Consider the following 17,946-nt stretch of genomic DNA (forward strand, 5'->3'; position numbering starts at 1 on the left):
TTTTAAAGATACTTAAATTAATCATTCCTTTAATTTTACAAGACAGACGACACTGTGAAACACATTTTTCAAGACGTTTCCAGCCAAAAGTCATAAAATTGTTATTGGAAATATCCTAATCAATACTTTAAGTGATTGATCCATTGATAATCAGCATGATGAGAGTAATCCAAGTCCCTGTTGGAGTCAGTCAGAGCATTTCCATAGAGAGCCACTTTGCATCAGCAGCACCATGCTCCAGTGCTCTGGGAGAGTTTATAGTCCTGAGAGTTGAACACTGGATGACTGACAGCTGTCCTTCATGACAACAGAAGACACAGAAATCCTCCTCATCAAAAACATGACTTTGACCTGCGTCCTCATCTGGACTCTCCTCTGCTGCTGCTTCACAGGTAAAGTCCAGAGAATCAAACTCCTCTCCTCTATCAACATCCGTCCCTCTGAAATGAAGCCCACAAAACCATGACGCTGCTTTATGTTTTTGTCTCTGTGTCCTCAGAGTCCAGAGGTCAGATCACAGTGACTCAGCCTGCAGCAGTGAGCTCTGCTCTGGGAGGCTCCGTCACCATCAGCTGTAGGACCAGTCAGAGGGTTTATGTTGGGAGCAATTTAGCCTGGTACCAACAGAGAGATGGAGAATCTCCTAAACTTCTCATTTACTTGGCTAGCACTCGAGCATCAGGGATTCCAGATCGTTTTACAGGCAGTGGATCAAACTCTGCCTTCACTCTGACCATCAGTGGAGTTCAGGCTGAAGATGCAGCAGTTTACTACTGTCAGAGTTTCCACTATCCCGGCAGTGACCGGGTGTTCACACAGTGAAAAACCGTCATACAAAAACCTCCCTCAGTCAGAATGAACAGAAACTGAACTGACTGCTGCAGCTGGAAGCTACTGCAGAGACTGATACACTTCACTGAGGACACACACACACACACACACACACACACAATTTCCACTATCTTTACTGTATACTCGAACACGTTTAATTTAGCCACATTTAATAAAAACAAAAAACAACAACATAAAAAAAAAAACAACACATGAAGACACAGATTTGCTTTAGAAACCTTCATTATCAGCCATGGACCCAGTTCAACATGTGCATACAGAAAGTTACATCACATTCAGACATGTGCATTGAGTAAAGATATTTTGTTATTACATATTGAGATGAATCATCATGAATCATGATTATTCTTGATTAAAGTATTTGGTGCAGCTTCTCTATAGGGAGACTTTGTAATTGTGGAACATCCACCTTCAGCAGAAACAAGATAATTCTTCCTCAAAATGAATGGGACAAACCATCCAAAGAAAACAGCCAAATATTTCCCCCAAGGAAGCTCACTGACCAAGCAGGAATGTAACAACCAAAGGTTATTTAAATGCCATAATCTGTTATGAGACGAAACATAGCAACAAAACCTGACATCAAATAAACTGAATACTCAACTATCAAGGGAAATGTAAAAGGCCTCAGTTAAACAACTATGTCTGAAATCTTTTTATAGATGGACATAGAATAAGAGAATGAAACAGAAAATATATAATCAACAGTGGACCCTAAATGCTTTTTTTTCACCTATAGGCTTTAGCCAGCAATGGCGAATGGTCAGCAGTGACATGAACAACCCCATCATCAGAAACTAGAGACGAAGAAATGTCCTGTTTTATATTTAAAGACTTTAATTATCAATACATGATGTTCAGCTGTGAACTGAATAGCCAAGTCAGCAATAGCTCAAGGACAACAATGCCCAAGTTTAGATTTAAAAGCTGTAGACAGCAATAGCAAACAGTCAGCAGTGACATAAATAGTAAAGAATTTAACAATATGATGCATTCAAATAAACACATTCTGGAAAACATTCTGCAAGGTTTTAGAACATACCCTTCCTGTGCAGAGGAATTTAGAAAAACAGACTCATCCTTAAAGGCCTGTGACCCTTGTAGTTGACGTAAATCAAGACCTAGTCGCTATTTTAGAGTTACGTCAACCTTCTTCATCTGTTGAGTTGAGGTAAAGAATGGCTGGGCCACTGGGGCAGACTATGATCAGAAATAGTTCCTTCTTGCTAGTATGCTAGTTGGGGAAAATTAACACTGGCCGCTATTCTCAACTTTACAGGAAACATTTCCTCCTGGCTCAGGCAGACCCTGGTGCTATGAAGACAATGTTTTCATTTGGAAAAGTTCCTTGGAGAACTGATAAATATGCAGCCTGTCCCAATATGTGTGAGATGAATGACTATAATCCAGAACCTGGAAGAAAAGACAAACAAGAACGTTTAGGGGTGAGGAATTAAACTGATGCAGAGCTTTTAAAGAAAACATGATAATCTTCAGATGAGTTAGTTGCCCAGTGGCCAAAATGTTACGACATGGACTCGGGACAAAGATGTTTGTCTGAATGTAACTGATAAAAACTTCTATGTTTACTGGATCTGCCCACATGTCCAACACTTCTGGTGGGAGTTTCATTAACAAGAGATTTGACGTTCTCAGACTCGGCATCCCCTCATCCATCATCACTGCTGTTCTTGGTGAAATATGCACAAATTAAACATCTAAATATGTCAAAACAACAGTAATATCGATAACAATGATGATTGTCAAAAGACAAATCAGTTCACGACCAGACTTTAACATCCTCTCCATGTAAATATGTAAATACGTTACTGACTCTGTGTGTTTGCATATGTGTCCTGCCTCTCTGCTCCCAGCCGTTAAGAGGCCAGTGTTGATCAGTGGCTGTCCAGGCCTTTCACAGCCACTGACACGCCGGCAGCACAATGATGACGTCACTGCTTCTACTGCTGGCCACCCTGGGGCTCCTTGTTCAGGGTGAGACTCTCTGCTGAAAACTTTGCTTCAGGATGCCACCAGGTTCACCACAGTGATGTTCTGCTATGATGGAGAAACAGTGAAACAAGCAGCATGGACCTTCTTCCATCTCTTCTCCATGTTGAAGAAATGATCCTCTTCTGTTTGGATGTTGATCATCTTTCTATAACTGGATTTGTCTCAATAACCTTTTTCCTCTTTTTCATGTTTTGCAGATTCATCAGGAGAAATCACCCTGACTCAGTCTCCTGGAGCTCAGTCTGTTTCTCCAGGACAGACTGTTTCTATCAGATGTAAAGTCAGCCCAAGTACAAGTTACTGCTTCCAATGGTACCTTCAGAAAACTGGAGAAGCTCCTACACTCCTTATTAGATGTGGCTCAACTCGACATTCTGGAGTTTCAGATCGTTTCAGTGGGTCAGGCTCTGGGACTGATTACACTCTGACCATCAGTGGAGTTCAAGCTGAAGATGCAGCAGTTTACTACTGTCAGAGCTGGCATTACCCTAACAGTCAGTGGGTGTGCACACAGTAAAAAACCATCATACAAAAACCTCCCTCAGTCAGACTGAACAGAAACTGAACTGACTGCTGCAGCTGGAAGCTACTGCAGAGACTGATACACTTCACTGAGGACACACACACACACACACACACACACACACATACACAGTTTTATCAAGCAGATTAATAATGTCATACATTGGTGCTTACACCATTAACAAAGTTTTATTAGAACAAATTCAATGACAAACTCACCATGAAACAAATGAAACAGGGCCCAGTTAAACAAACAAAGCTACTGTTGTTTCTGAGCTGTCTTCATCAAAGGTGTCTGTGTGTATCTGGAATGGAATGATAGAGCAATCTTTACTGAAACAGATCTCAAGCCTGCGTCCGAACCAGTGAAGGCTTTTTCCACACATGGCTAATGGTCAGCAGCGTCCTGAATAAAGTTTGGACAGCAGTGTCCTGCTCATGATATATTGGTTTGGCCAGCAGCAGGTCAGCTGTGACCTGAAGAGCAACAAATTCAACCATATGATGAATGCTGATCAACACTTTGTAGGTTTAGATTACTCATCTCAATTTCATATACCTATTTCATTTAGTATAACTGATACAGAAGTGTAGATTCTTCTAAACGTATCATGATGTGAAATAACTTACCAAGCAAAGAGAAGCAGTTTAAAAACAAGAGGATTCATGCTAGATATGACCAAATACCCTCATTGGACAAAAGGATGTAGAAATACCAGCCCATCTCTAAAAGCCTGTTACCTGTGTAGTTGAGGTAAATCAAGGCCCAGCTGCTGTTATAGAATTACAGTGATGTTCCTAATCTCTTGAGTTTGGTTCAGTCTGGAAAAAGCATCTTGGAAAACTGATCAATATACAGCTTGTTGAGATATGCAAGAGAAATGTGTCCACAAACACTGAACCCAGAAGAGAAGACTGATGTGAACACTTAGTGGTGAGGAGATAAGCTGTTGCAACGCTTTCAATCACGTCGCATGATCTTCTTCTCCAGATGGAGTTACTCAGTTGTCACTGAAATGTTCCTACATGGACTTGAGACAAAGACATCTGTCCAACTGTAACTGATAAAGACTTCTATGTTTTCTGGATCTACCCACATGTTCAAAACTTCTGGTTGGAGTTTCATGAGAAAAAGATCTGAGAAGCGCAACAACATTTCCGTCCTCTCCTGCAGGATTGTATCAAGCTCCGTTGCTGTGAACTCACTGAGACACACAATGTCCCTGGTGATGCCCACCTACAACCTCTCCCTCCATCAGACCCTGAGCCCCTGCATGCCCCCTGTCTTCTATCTTCCTCCTCTTCAAAAGTACTCCTACTCCATGGAGCACACCGCTCAGGGAAGCTGCTGGCCTGATGTTCCGCCAGGTCAAAGTCTACACCTCCAATGGCGTGGAGGAAGAGTCAGCTGAGAGTTTCTGAGGTGAGATGAGGATTTAGTAATTAAGATGTTCCTGACTTCTATTAATTTGAGTTTGTTTCTCTGAATACCACCCACCTGTGCGATATTCTTGGATGATTCAGACAAAACTCATGGGAGCGTCCAGGTTGACATAACTGACACACACACACACACACACAAACAATTATCACTTACACTCATGATCAACCAAATGTGTGCATACCTCTAATCACATTGGAGATACATTATATCAGTAGACAGCTGAATTAATTATACATAATGGGATTTTACAGACTGAAGATTGACAGATGATATGTTCTGATTAAGCCTTGACAAAAGGTCGTTGGTGCATCAACTCTGCAGTTAGATTTTGTAATAAAGGAACATCTGTCCTGAGCAGCAGCAGCAGATAATTCCTCCCCAAAATAAGAGGGCCAGGCATCCCTAAAATCACAGGCACTGTTTCACCCAAGCAGGCTCACGAACCAAGCAGGAATGAAAGAAGCTATGAACATTTGAACAGAAACGACTTAATCTGCTATGAGAGGAAACATAGTAGAAAGCATTACACCAAAACTTTAAAATGCTAAAGTAATTGGTTTTAGTCAGCAATAGTGCATTGTCAGGAATGAAATGAATTACTTCACCATCAGTGGCTAGAGGACAGAAATGCCCTGCTTGAGATGTAAGAACTTAAACTATGAATATATAACGATCCGCTCTGACCTGAATATATTAGTCGGCAGCAGCTTGAAGACAACAATTCCCTGCTTGACATTAACAGGCCTTAGAAAGCAATGGCAAATGGTCAGCAATGACTGGAATAGCAATACATTGAACAATGTGATGATTTCTAATCAGCATATTGTGGGTCTGGATTAGTCATCTAATTTTAGACCTATTGCATGTAGCATAGCTGATTATGGAAGAGCAGGCATTTACAGTTATCATGATGTACGAGAACTTACCAAGCAATGACGACTACATTAAAAACAATAGCTTTCATGTTACATATGACCAAATAACCTTATTGTACAGAGGAATTTGTAAATAGTGTCCCATCTTTAAAAGCCGGTTACTCCTCTAGCTGAGGTAAATCAAGAAGAATAACAAACCTCCCACAAAGAGTTCCTTGTTGCAAGTACGCTAGATGAGAAAACTCAAGACAAAATGCTCTTTTAGAATTTACAGGACAAGACTTCTCCTGGCACAGGTAGACACTGGTAGAATAAAGACAATGCTTCAGTTTGGAAAAGCACCATGGAACCTCCAAACTAAGAAGAAATGATGGATAGATGTGAACATGGAGGGATTAGGATAACAAGCAGCTTAATGCAGGTGAATGTTCATGAATGTTAAGTAAAGCCTATCCTTAAAGAGCTTGAAAAGAAATAATGCGACACAATGTATTCCTCCTTCATTGTCGGATAAAGAATTTTAATTTGTTTCTCTGAATACCATCTGAAAGTTTATTCTTGAATGTATCAGACAAAACTCATGGGAGGGTCCAGGTTGACATAACTGAAGCATTTCCATAGAGAGCCACTTTGCATCAGCAGCACCATGCTCCAGTGCTCTGGGAGAGTTTATAGTCCTGAGAGTTGAACACTGGATGACTGACAGCTGTCCTTCATGACAACAGAAGACACAGAAATCCTCCTCATCAAAAACATGACTTTGACCTGCGTCCTCATCTGGACTCTCCTCTGCTGCTGCTTCACAGGTAAAGTCCAGAGAATCAAACTCCTCTCCTCTATCAACATCCGTCCCTCTGAAATGAAGCCCACAAAACCATGACGCTGCTTTATGTTTTTGTCTCTGTGTCCTCAGAGTCCAGAGGTCAGATCACAGTGACTCAGCCTGGAGCAGTGAGCTCTGCTCTGGGAGGCTCCGTCACCATCAACTGCAGGACCAGTCAGAATGTTTATGTTTTGCTAGACACCCTCCAGTATTTGCACTGGTACCAACAGAGAGATGGAGAAACTCCTAAACTTCTCATTTACGCTGCTAGCACTCAAGCATCAGGGATTCCAGGTCGTTTTACAGGCAGTGGATCAAACTCTGCCTTCACTCTGACCATCAGTGGAGTTCAGGCTGAAGATGCAGCAGTTTATTACTGTCAGAGTGCTCATGAAATCAACAGTCAGTGGGTGTTCACACAGTGAAAAACCGTCGTACAAAAACCTCCCTCAGTCAGACTGAACAGAAACTGAACTGACTGCTGCAGCTGGAAGCTACTGCAGAGACTGATACACTTCACTGAGGACACACACGCATGCACGCACACACACACACACACAATTATCACTTACACTCATTATCAACCAAATGTGTGCATACCACAAAGCACATTTCAGATGCTTTCAATCAGTAGAGAGGTGAATTAAGTAAAGATAATGACTTTTTATAGACTCAAGATTGAAATTATATGTGCTGAATAAGTCTTGACAAAAAGTATTTGGTTCATCAACTCTGCACTGAGATTTTGTAATGAAGGAACATCTGTCCTGAGCAGCAGCAGATATTTCCTCCACAAAATAAGAAGGCCAGGCATCCCAAAAAACACAGGCACTGTTTCATCTAAGCAGGCTCACAAACTTAGCAGGAATAAAAGAAGCCATGAATATTTGAACAGAAATGCTATAATCTATGAGATGAAACAAAGTAGACACCAATGACAAATGATTAGCAATGACTGGTATAGTAATAATTTGAAAACCATGATACATTCTGATCAAGATATTGTGGGTCTGGATTAGTTATCCAATTTTAGACCTTCTTCATGTAGCATAGTTGATTATAGAAGAGCAGATTTTAACAAGAAGAACTTCCCAAGGAAAGAGGAGTAGACTGAAAACAAGAGGTTTCATCATACATATGACCAAATACCCTTATTGTATAGAGGAGTCTAGGAATACTGGCCCATCTCTAAAAGCCTGTTACCTGTCGAGATGAGGAAAATCAAGAATTTACAGGAAAAGATTTCTCCTGGCACAGGTAGACACTGGTATAATGAAGACAGTGTTTCAGTTTGGAAAAGTGCCTTGGAAATTCGGAACCCAGAAGAAATGATGGATTGATCTGAAAATAAAGGTATTAGGATGGAGACTGTGAAGTGCAAGACATGGTTTGGCAACAGAAACAGCATGATATGATGTGGACAGCTACAAACTAAAAACCAAGAGCACAGGAAATAAGATATTTTATATGGCACTTAATCCTAACGAGAGTTAGTGATTAAGATGTTCCTGACCTCTATGAATCATGATTTCTTTTCTGAATACCTGTCATCTGTAAGTTTATTTGTGGAAGTATCAGACAAAACTCATGGGAGGGTCCAGGTTGACATAACTGAAGCATTTCCATAGAGAGCCACTTTGCATCAGCAGCACCATGCTCCAGTGCTCTGGGAGAGTTTATAGTCCTGAGAGTTGAACACTGGATGACTGACAGCTGTCCTTCATGACAACAGAAGACACAGAAATCCTCCTCATCAAAAACATGACTTTGACCTGCGTCCTCATCTGGACTCTCCTCTGCTGCTGCTTCACAGGTAAAGTCCAGAGAATCAAACTCCTCTCCTCTATCAACATCCGTCCCTCTGAAATGAAGCCCACAAAACCATGACGCTGCTTTATGTTTTTGTCTCTGTGTCCTCAGAGTCAAGAGGTCAGTACACAGTGACTCAGCCTGCAGCAGTGAGCTCTGCTCTGGGAGGCTCCGTCACCATCAGCTGCAGGACCAGTCAGAATGTTTATGCTAACAATCAGTTAGCCTGGTACCAACAGAGAGATGGAGAAACTCCTAAACTCCTAATTTACAGGGCTAGCAGTCGAGCATCAGGGATTCCAGATCGTTTTACAGGCAGTGGATCAAACTCTGCCTTCACTCTGACCATCAGTGGAGTTCAGGCTGAAGATGCAGCAGTTTACTACTGTCAGAGTTTTCACTGGATCAACAGTCAAGCTGTGTTCACACAGTGAAAAACCGTCGTACAAAAACCTCCCTCAGTCAGACTGAACAGAAACTGAACTGACTGCTGCAGCTGGAAGCTACTGCAGAGACTGATACACTTCACTGAGGACACGCACACACACACACACACACACACACACACACACACACACACACACACACACACACACACACACACACACACTATTATCACTTACACTCATTATCCACCAAATGTGGAGTCTTGACAAAAAGTCGTTGGTGCATCAACTCTGCATTGAGATTTTGTAATAAATGAACATCTGTCCTGAGCAGCAGCAGATAATTCCTCCACAAAATAAGAAGGCCAGGCATCCCTAAAAACACAGGCACTGTTTCATCCAAGCAGGCTCACGAACCAAGTGGGAATGAAACAAACCATGAATGTTTGAACAGAAATGCCATAATCTGCTATGAGATGAAACAAAGTAGACACCAATGACAAATGATCAGCAATGACTGATATAGTAATAACTTGAAAAATATGACACATTCTAATCAAGATATTGTGGGTCTGGATTAGGTGTCCAATTTTAGACCTACTTCATGTCGCATAGTTGATTATAGAAGAGCAGATTTTAACATGCTTCATGATGTACAAGGACTTACCAAGCAAAGAGGAGTAGACTGAAAACAAGAGGTTTCATAATACATATGACCAAATACCCTTATTGTATAGAGGAGTCTAGGAATACTGGCCCATCTCTAAAAGCCTGTTACCTGTCGAGCTGAGGAAAATCAAGAATTTACAGGAAAAGATTTCTCCTGGCACAGGTAGACACTGGTATAATAAAGACAGTGTTTCAGTTTGGAAAAGTGCCTTGGAAATTCTGAACCCAGAAGAAATGATGGATTGATCTGAAAATAAAGGTATTAGGATGGAGACTGTGAAGTGCAAGAGATGGTTTGGCAACAGAAACAGCATGATATGATGTGGACAGCTGCAAACTAAAAACCAAGAGCACAGGAAATAAGATATTTTATATGGCACTTAATCCTAACGAGAGTTAGTGATTAAGATGTTCCTGACCTCTATGAATCATGATTTCTTTTCTGAATACCTGTCATCTGTAAGTTTATTCTTGGATGTATCAGACAAAACTCATGGGAGGGTCCAGGTTGACATAACTGAAGCATTTCCATAGAGAGCCACTTTGCATCAGCAGCACCATGCTCCAGTGCTCTGGGAGAGTTTATAGTCCTGAGAGTTGAACTCTGGATGACTGACAGCTGTCCTTCATGACAACAGAAGACACAGAAATCCTCCTCATCAAAAACATGACTTTGACCTGCGTCCTCATCTGGACTCTCCTCTGCTGCTGCTTCACAGGTAAAGTCCAGAGAATCAAACTCCTCTCCTCTATCAACATCCGTCCCTCTGAAATGAAGCCCACAAAACCATGACGCTGCTTTATGTTTTTGTCTCTGTGTCCTCAGAGTCCAGAGGTCAGATCACAGTGACTCAGCCTGCAGCAGTGAGCTCTGCTCTGGGAGGCTCCGTCACCATCAACTGCAGGACCAGTCAGGATGTTTATTACGATGGCTCTGACCATATTTTGGCCTGGTATCAACAGAGAGATGGAGAAACTCCTAAACTTCTAATTTACTGGGCTAACCGTCGAGCATCAGGGATTCCAGGTCGTTTTACAGGCAGTGGATCAAACTCTGCCTTCACTCTGACCATCAGTGGGGTTCAGGCTGAAGATGCAGCAGTTTACTACTGTCAGAGTGCACATTACATCAACAGTCAAGCTGTGTTCACACAGTGAAAAACCGTCGTACAAAAACCTCCCTCAGTCAGACTGAACAGAAACTGAACTGACTGCTGCAGCTGGAAGCTACTGCAGAGACTGATACACTTCACTGAGGACACACACACACACACACACACACACACACACACACACACACACACACACACACACACACGATAACCAGTTCACATTCATAATGATACAGCTGAGTTGCTGGAATAGTATTCGATCATAATAATAGTAACAATAAAGACATTTACTTTATTAAACAAATCAGTAAAAAGTGAAGCTGAAGAGAGAGAGACAGAATGTTTTATCCCTCAACACTTTCTCTTATTTATCTACCTGCTTCATGATACCACAGCTAAACTCTGTCAGGCTGCACTGACACAACATTCACATTTCACCTGCATTACATATTCTCATCACTTTTCATGATTATCTAACACTATAAAATGCTGCTCAGAAGAACTGTGAGGATATAAATGATCTACTGTTTTTAGTGAATGAAGACATCAACACATGACAGGAGTTATTCTTGTAATAAGATGCATGAACAACACTGAGTTTATCAATTGGTCTTTATTGTTTTAACATTCAGAGAATATCAGCTTTACTGCAGGTAGGGATGTGTACTGAGGACCGCTATTTTTTGGTACTGGCTCCTAATTGGGTCGTTACCAGGGTACCGTTAAGATTCTGGACAAACGGTACTGTTACTGGTAAAAAAAACAAAAAAAACAAGAACAACTTTTTTTTCATGATTTTTTACCAGTTTTTGACATGGATGGTTTTTGAACGTCTACCCAACTGTAATGACTTTCAACTTGACAACAAACTCTGTGACTTGACGTTGCAGAAACGAAACCGAGTGCTGCTGCTTCAGGACTGCAGTCTTTAGCATTAGCCGGGCTGCTAACTTTACTCGCTTTGTTACAGCAGTCAAACACACCGCACTCCTTTGGCTTCATACTATGCGTGCACTCCAAGTGTTTGGTGATGTTGCTTAGCCCGAATTTCCACTGGATACTGTCCGTTGCGTTACGGATCCAGTTTTGCTCCGCTGTCCGCAGTCTGCCAGGATTGGCGCAGTACGGTTGACAGCTGGGATCAGGAGGCCGAAGAGTTCCCGCGATAATCACATGATTACTCACGACCAGAGTTATAGGTATGTGTCATAAAAACAAGAACAGGAAGTGTTTGTTACCGAAGAATTAGTAGAAGAGCTTGTGTTTGTCTCGTTTTGAGATTTTTGTGCTGGTGTCAACACGGAGTGTTTTATTTTGAAAAGTAACCAGATGTTATATTGTTATTTCAGCACTTGACTTCCTGTCTGCTCGCTGCTAAATTAAGCCGAATTGCTGCGTCGTGCTCCGGCATCCGCTAGATATAAAAGTCCTGGTAATCTGTTGTGGAGTATTTTCAATTGCATAGCTTCTGTTCTGTTTTAGATTTATTATTACCTTCTGGTAATAAAAAGAAGGTTGAATCTTTTGACGTCTCGTAAAGTCTTTATTTTTTTCACTCAATATTACATATTGTTGTATCAATAAGCATCGGTACAGATAAGGAGTATCGGTATTTGTATCGGTATTGATAAAATCCTAACGATATACATCCCTAACTGCAAGATACACAAATTACATTATCAAACTGTGATGAATCTGGAGAAAGAGAAGGAGTTATCACTTTACGCAGATGATACACTGATTTATATTTCCAATGCTGAATTATCATTCTTTCATTTAGAAAATGAGGATGATTTCCTGGAGCAAATTAATCTTCTTGAAGGGACAATGATTGTAATAACAGGTGATTTGTTGATTCACCACATTAAACATTTTATTAAAACTACTGAAAAGTAATTGTGGGAAGATGGATTTGGTTCTGATGTGACTGTGTGCATTAATCTGACAAACGTTCCTCATATATCATATATGTTGAAAAAGAAGGTCAAAGACATGTCACAGTTATAATAAAGGTAATGAAATCTTTATTGTTGTAAAATGTTGAAACAGAAGCAAGAACACATTAATGTTGAAACATGTTGAGAGAAAGAGAGAACAGAGAGAGAGCTGAGAGCAGTATGAGAGTAAAACCAGCAGCAGAGTCCCAGTGAGTCAGGTCAGGACTGGGAACACTGGTCTCTCCTCAGTGTCTCTGAGACTGGAGTCTGGGAGCCCTGGGTGGCCTCACAGGTCACAGAGCCCACCTTCCTCCACTGGTCTGCAGGGAGCCTCAGGGTGCTGCTCCAGCTGTAGCGGCCGTCCTTCTCCAGCACCCCGGGGCTCCTGCTCTGCTCCCAGCTGCTGCTGCTGCTGCTGCTGCTGCTGCTGCCGTCCACCTTCCAGGACAGACTCCAGTCTGAGGGGAAGCCCTTGTTGGCCAGACACATGAGCGTGGCCTTCCCCTGCTGCAGCTCCTCACTGGAGGGGGGCAGCACCGTCAGGGTGGGGACGACTCGACCCACTGCAGAGAGAGAGATTCATAAAGTTTATATGAGCTCAACTAAACTCCGTCCTGTTGGCTGCAGCAGAGGAGCTTCTAGTTCTGTTGGTCTTCCTCAGATTGGATAAAACTGATCTTGAATGTTTCACTTCCCTCTCTGAGCTCAGTAACCATGGCAACAGACAGGCATCACTGCTGAACCATGACGACAGACAGGTTTCAGTACTAAAGATAAAAAGTTCAAACTGGCACGCTGTAAATCTACTGCATACTTTATATATAATGAACTTAACATTCAGAGGTTCATGATGAAACACACGATGAAGATTGTGAGACTTTTAGTGTTTTAACTCTCTTAAATATTTCTTGTCTCCAGCCAAAATCTCATAAATGATCAAATGTGTTTATTCTCTTCATGTCAGCAGAAATCATCACTGAACAGTCAGACTTCATTACTGAAACATTCAGATTAGTTCACTTAACTAATCAACTACCTTTTAAAACTCATGAAGAAAATTATGGACTGACTTTAAAATAGTTTCAGACAAACATGTTGTAATACACATGCACACCAAATGTTACTGACTGAATTATTGAGTTAGAATATTTAAACGTAACCTTTCAAACATATTTCTTTCATACATACTAATGTTGAGTTGGTTTGTACAAAAAAACTGATCAGAATCATGAAAATCAAATATAAAGTTTGAGAGGAGTGGATTTCAGTCTAGTTAATGACACTGTGAAGCCTTCAAGAATTATTCTAAATATATCACATTTCAAATATCAGGTAAAGTATTGCTATAGGGTCTACAGCCATGAAGTTCACATAGAAAATATACAACATTTGTGTTATTAAAGGAGTCAAATGTACTTACAGTTAACATCCAGTCTGGTTCCTCCACCGAACGTGTACCACAGTGATACAAACTCATTGAGCCGCCGTACAAAAACCTCTGACTGTAGAGAGACACGGCTCTCTGACTTTGACACAAACACACTCAACAAACACGTTCCCAGTTTACCCAGTTTATGTTATACTGGCTGATTTTAATGGTTTAGTGTTAAACACAGACTCTAAATGTATGAATATGTATTTAAATGTTTTTATTGTGGAATGTCAAACTTCTACAAGCAAAATTCATTTGTGATTCAAACTAACTGAAATAACAAATTTCACAAAAAAAGCTTTTTAATAATTCCTGCTAATTTAAGTAATTATCAGAAACATGATTTAAACAATTTCCAATAAATCTGTCAACAATGATGTTGAGCTGTGTGGAAGTTAATTACGAGGATTTCACAAAATACTCTGAAGAAAAGCTGACCATCAACCTCAAACCAAAGACACATACAGATGAGCTCTGACACATTCCTGATCAATAATCTGATACAGTGATTGATCCATTGATAAGCAGCATGATGAGAGTAATCCAAGTCACTGTTGGAGTCAGTCAGAGCATTTCCATAGAGAGCCACTTTGCATCAGCAGCACCATGCTCCAGTGCTCTGGGAGAGTTTATAGTCCTGAGAGTTGAACACTGGATGACTGACAGCTGTCCTTCATGACAACAGAAGACACAGAAATCCTCCTCATCAAAAACATGACTTTGACCTGCGTCCTCATCTGGACTCTCCTCTGCTGCTGCTTCACAGGTAAAGTCCAGAGAATCAAACTCCTCTCCTCTATCAACATCCGTCCCTCTGAAATGAAGCCCACAAAACCATGACGCTGCTTTATGTTTTTGTCTCTGTGTCCTCAGAGTCCAGAGGTCAGATCACAGTGACTCAGCCTGCAGCAGTGAGCTCTGCTCTGGGAGGCTCCGTCACCATCAGCTGTAGGACCAGTCAACAGGTTTGGAGTTGTAGCAGTGCTAACTGTTTGCAATGGTACCAACAGAAAGCTGGAGAAACTCCTAAACTGCTAATTCGCTACACCAATGAGAGAATGTCAGGGATTCCAGGTCGTTTTACAGGCAGTGGATCAAACTCTGCCTTCACTCTGACCATCAGTGGAGTTCAGGCTGAAGATGCAGCAGTTTACTACTGTCAGAGTTTTCACTGGCCTGGCAGTGACCGTGTGTTCACACAGTGAAAAACCGTCGTACAAAAACCTCCCTCAGTCAGACTGAACAGAAACTGAACTGACTGCTGCAGCTGGAAGCTACTGCAGAGACTGATACACTTCACTGAGGACACACACACACACACACACACACACACAATTTCCACTATCTTTACTGTATACTCGAACACGTTTAATTTAGCCACATTTAATAAAAACAAAAAACAACAACATAAAAAACAACACATGAAGAAACTGATCTGCTTTAGAAACCTTCATTATCAGCCATGGACCCAGTTCAACATGTGCATACGGAAGGTTACATCACATTCAGACATGTGCATTGAGTAAAGATATTTTGTTATTACATATTGAGATGAATCGTCATGAATTATGATTATTCTTGATTAAAGTATTTGGTGCAGCTTCTCTATAGGGAGACTTTGTAATTGTGGAACATCCACCTTCAGCAGGAACAAGATAATTCTTCCTCAAAATGAATGGGACAAACCATCCAAAGAAAACAGCCAAATATTTCCCCCAAGGAAGCTCACTGACCAAGCAGGAATGTAACAACCAAAGGTTATTTAAATGCCATAATCTGTTATGAGACGAAACATAGCAACAAAACCTGACATCAAATAAACTGAATACTCAACTATCAAGGGGAATGTAAAAGGCCTCAGTTAAACAACTATGTCTGAAATCTTTTTATAGATGGACATAGAATAAGAGAATGAAACAGAAAAAATATATAATCAACAGTGGACCCTAAATGCTTTTTTTTTTCACCTATGGGCTTTAGCCAGCAATGGCGAATGGTCAGCAGTGACATGAACAACCCAATCATCAGAAACTAGAGGAGAAGAAATGTCCTGTTTTATATTTAAAGACTTTAATTATCAATACATGATGTTCAGCTGTGAACTGTATAGCCAAGTCAGCAATAGCTCAAGGACAACAATGCCCAAGTTTAGATTTATAAGCTGTAGACAGCAATAGCAAACAGTCAGCAATGACATGAATAGCAAAAAAATTAACAACATGATGCATTCAAATAAACACATTCTGGAAAACATTCTGCAAGATTTTAGAACACACCCTTCCTGTGCAGAGGAATTTAGAAAAACAGGCTCATCCTTAAAGGCCTGTGACCCTTGTAGTTGATGTGTATCAAGACCTAGTCGCTATTTTAGAGTTACATCAACCTTCTTCATCTGTTGAGTTGAGGTAAAGAATGGCTGGGCCACTGTGACAGACTATGATCAGAAATAGTTCCTTCTTGCTGGTATGCTAGTTGGGGAAAATCAACATTAGCCGCTATTCTCAACTTTACAGGAAACATTTCCTCCTGGCACAGGAAGACCCTGGTGCTATGAAGACAATGTTGAAATTTGGAAAAGTTCTTCAGAGAACTGATAAATATGCAGCCTGTCCCGATATGTGTGAGATGTGTGACTATAATCCAGAACCTGGAAGAAAAGACAAACAAGAACGTTTAGGGGTGAGGAATTAAACTGATGCAGAGCTTTTAAAGAAAACATGATAATCTTCAGATGAGTTAGTTGCCCAGTGGCCAAAATGTTAAGACATGGACTCGAGACAAAGATGTTTGTCTGAATGTAACTGATAAAAACTTCTATGTTTACTGGATCTGCCCATATGTCCAACACTTCTGGTGGGAGTTTCATTAACAAGAGATTTGACGTTCTCAGACTCGGCATCCCCTCATCCATCATCACTGCTGTTCTTGGTGAAATATGCACAAATTAAACATCTAAATATGTCAAAACAACAGTAATATCGATAACAATGATGATTGTCAAAAGACAAATCAGTTCACGACCAGACTTTAACATCCTCTCCATGTAAATATGTAAATACGTTACTGACTCTGTGTGTTTGCATATGTGTCCTGCCTCTCTGCTCCCAGCCGTTAAGAGGCCAGTGTTGATCAGTGGCTGTCCAGGCCTTTCACAGCCACTGACACGCCGGCAGCACAATGATGATGTCACTGCTTCTGCTGCTGGCCACCCTGGGGCTCCTTGTTCAGGGTGAGACTCTCTGCTGAAAACTTTGCTTCAGGATGCCACCAGGTTCACCACAGTGATGTTCTGCTATGATGGAGAAACACTGAAACAAGCAGCATGGACCTTCTTCCATCTGTTCTCCATGTTGATGAAATGATCCTCTTCTGTTTGGATGTTGATCATCTTTCTATAACTGGATTTGTCTCAATAGCCTTTTTCCTCTTTTTCATGTTTTGCAGATTCATCAGGAGAAATCACCCTGACTCAGTCTCCTGGAGCTCAGTCTGTTGCTCCAGGACAGACTGTTTCTATCAGATGTAAAGCCAGTACACTTATAGGTGATGACATTAACTGGTACCTTCAGAAACACGGAGAAGCTCCTAAACTCCTGATTTATGATACTACAATTCGTCAGTCAGGAGTTTCAGATCGTTTTCATGCAACGGCACATCAGACCGACTTCACTTTGACCATCAGTGGCGTTCAGAGTGAAGATGCAGGAGTTTACTACTGTCAGCAGCATAACAGCTTCCCGCTCACACAGTGATACAACGTCGCACAAAAACCTCCTTCAGCTAAAGAGGAACTGATCTGAATTCACAGCTGCAAAAACTGAAAGACAATATATGACTATAACACACATTATGACATCATCTAAATCTAACATTTTACCTTGACAATAACAACTATTAAGAAAAGTCTTCAACAGTTATTAAGGAAACATTTAAATATTTCACCTCCTCTGAGTTTGATGTCAACTGATTCATCAGGTACGCTAATATACAAGATAATACATCACAACTTTTCTTCTTCAGAATTGTTTCTTCACGTTTTTTTGTAAGATTATTCTATAGATCCAAGAAAATA

At 41.0% G+C, this 17,946-nt stretch overlaps 7 gene segments (V, D, J or C); 6 read left to right on the plus strand and 1 right to left on the minus strand.

Annotated features, from left to right (window-relative positions):
* Positions 1–179: 179 nt before the first annotated feature.
* LOC119017014 lies at positions 180–822 on the plus strand. The segment is given in 2 exon segments: positions 180–392; positions 500–822. Coding segments are annotated over 2 exon segments (414 nt in total).
* A 5,481-nt stretch (positions 823–6,303) lies between these two features.
* LOC119015174 lies at positions 6,304–6,967 on the plus strand. The segment is given in 2 exon segments: positions 6,304–6,512; positions 6,620–6,967. Coding segments are annotated over 2 exon segments (426 nt in total).
* A 1,170-nt stretch (positions 6,968–8,137) lies between these two features.
* Positions 8,138–8,825, plus strand: LOC119015187. The segment is given in 2 exon segments: positions 8,138–8,342; positions 8,450–8,825. Coding segments are annotated over 2 exon segments (414 nt in total).
* A 1,234-nt stretch (positions 8,826–10,059) lies between these two features.
* Positions 10,060–10,551, plus strand: LOC119015190. The segment is given in 2 exon segments: positions 10,060–10,112; positions 10,220–10,551. Coding segments are annotated over 2 exon segments (384 nt in total).
* A 1,955-nt stretch (positions 10,552–12,506) lies between these two features.
* Positions 12,507–12,969, minus strand: LOC119015213. The segment is given in 1 exon segment: positions 12,507–12,969. A coding segment is annotated over 1 exon segment (270 nt).
* Positions 12,970–14,416: 1,447 nt separating this feature from the next.
* LOC119015181 lies at positions 14,417–15,117 on the plus strand. The segment is given in 2 exon segments: positions 14,417–14,640; positions 14,748–15,117. Coding segments are annotated over 2 exon segments (423 nt in total).
* A 1,675-nt stretch (positions 15,118–16,792) lies between these two features.
* Positions 16,793–17,946, plus strand: part of LOC119015193 — a 1,292-nt gene continuing 138 nt past the window's right edge. The window contains 3 exon segments of the V gene segment in view: positions 16,793–16,802; positions 16,983–17,103; positions 17,319–17,946. The exon segment at positions 17,319–17,946 is cut by the window's right edge and continues 138 nt beyond it. Of these exon segments, the coding sequence occupies positions 17,052–17,103; positions 17,319–17,626 (360 nt within the window).

The sequence above is a fragment of the Acanthopagrus latus genome, chromosome 3 (assembly GCF_904848185.1).
Source record: "Acanthopagrus latus isolate v.2019 chromosome 3, fAcaLat1.1, whole genome shotgun sequence".
NCBI classification, from domain to species: Eukaryota; Metazoa; Chordata; class Actinopteri; order Spariformes; family Sparidae; genus Acanthopagrus; species Acanthopagrus latus.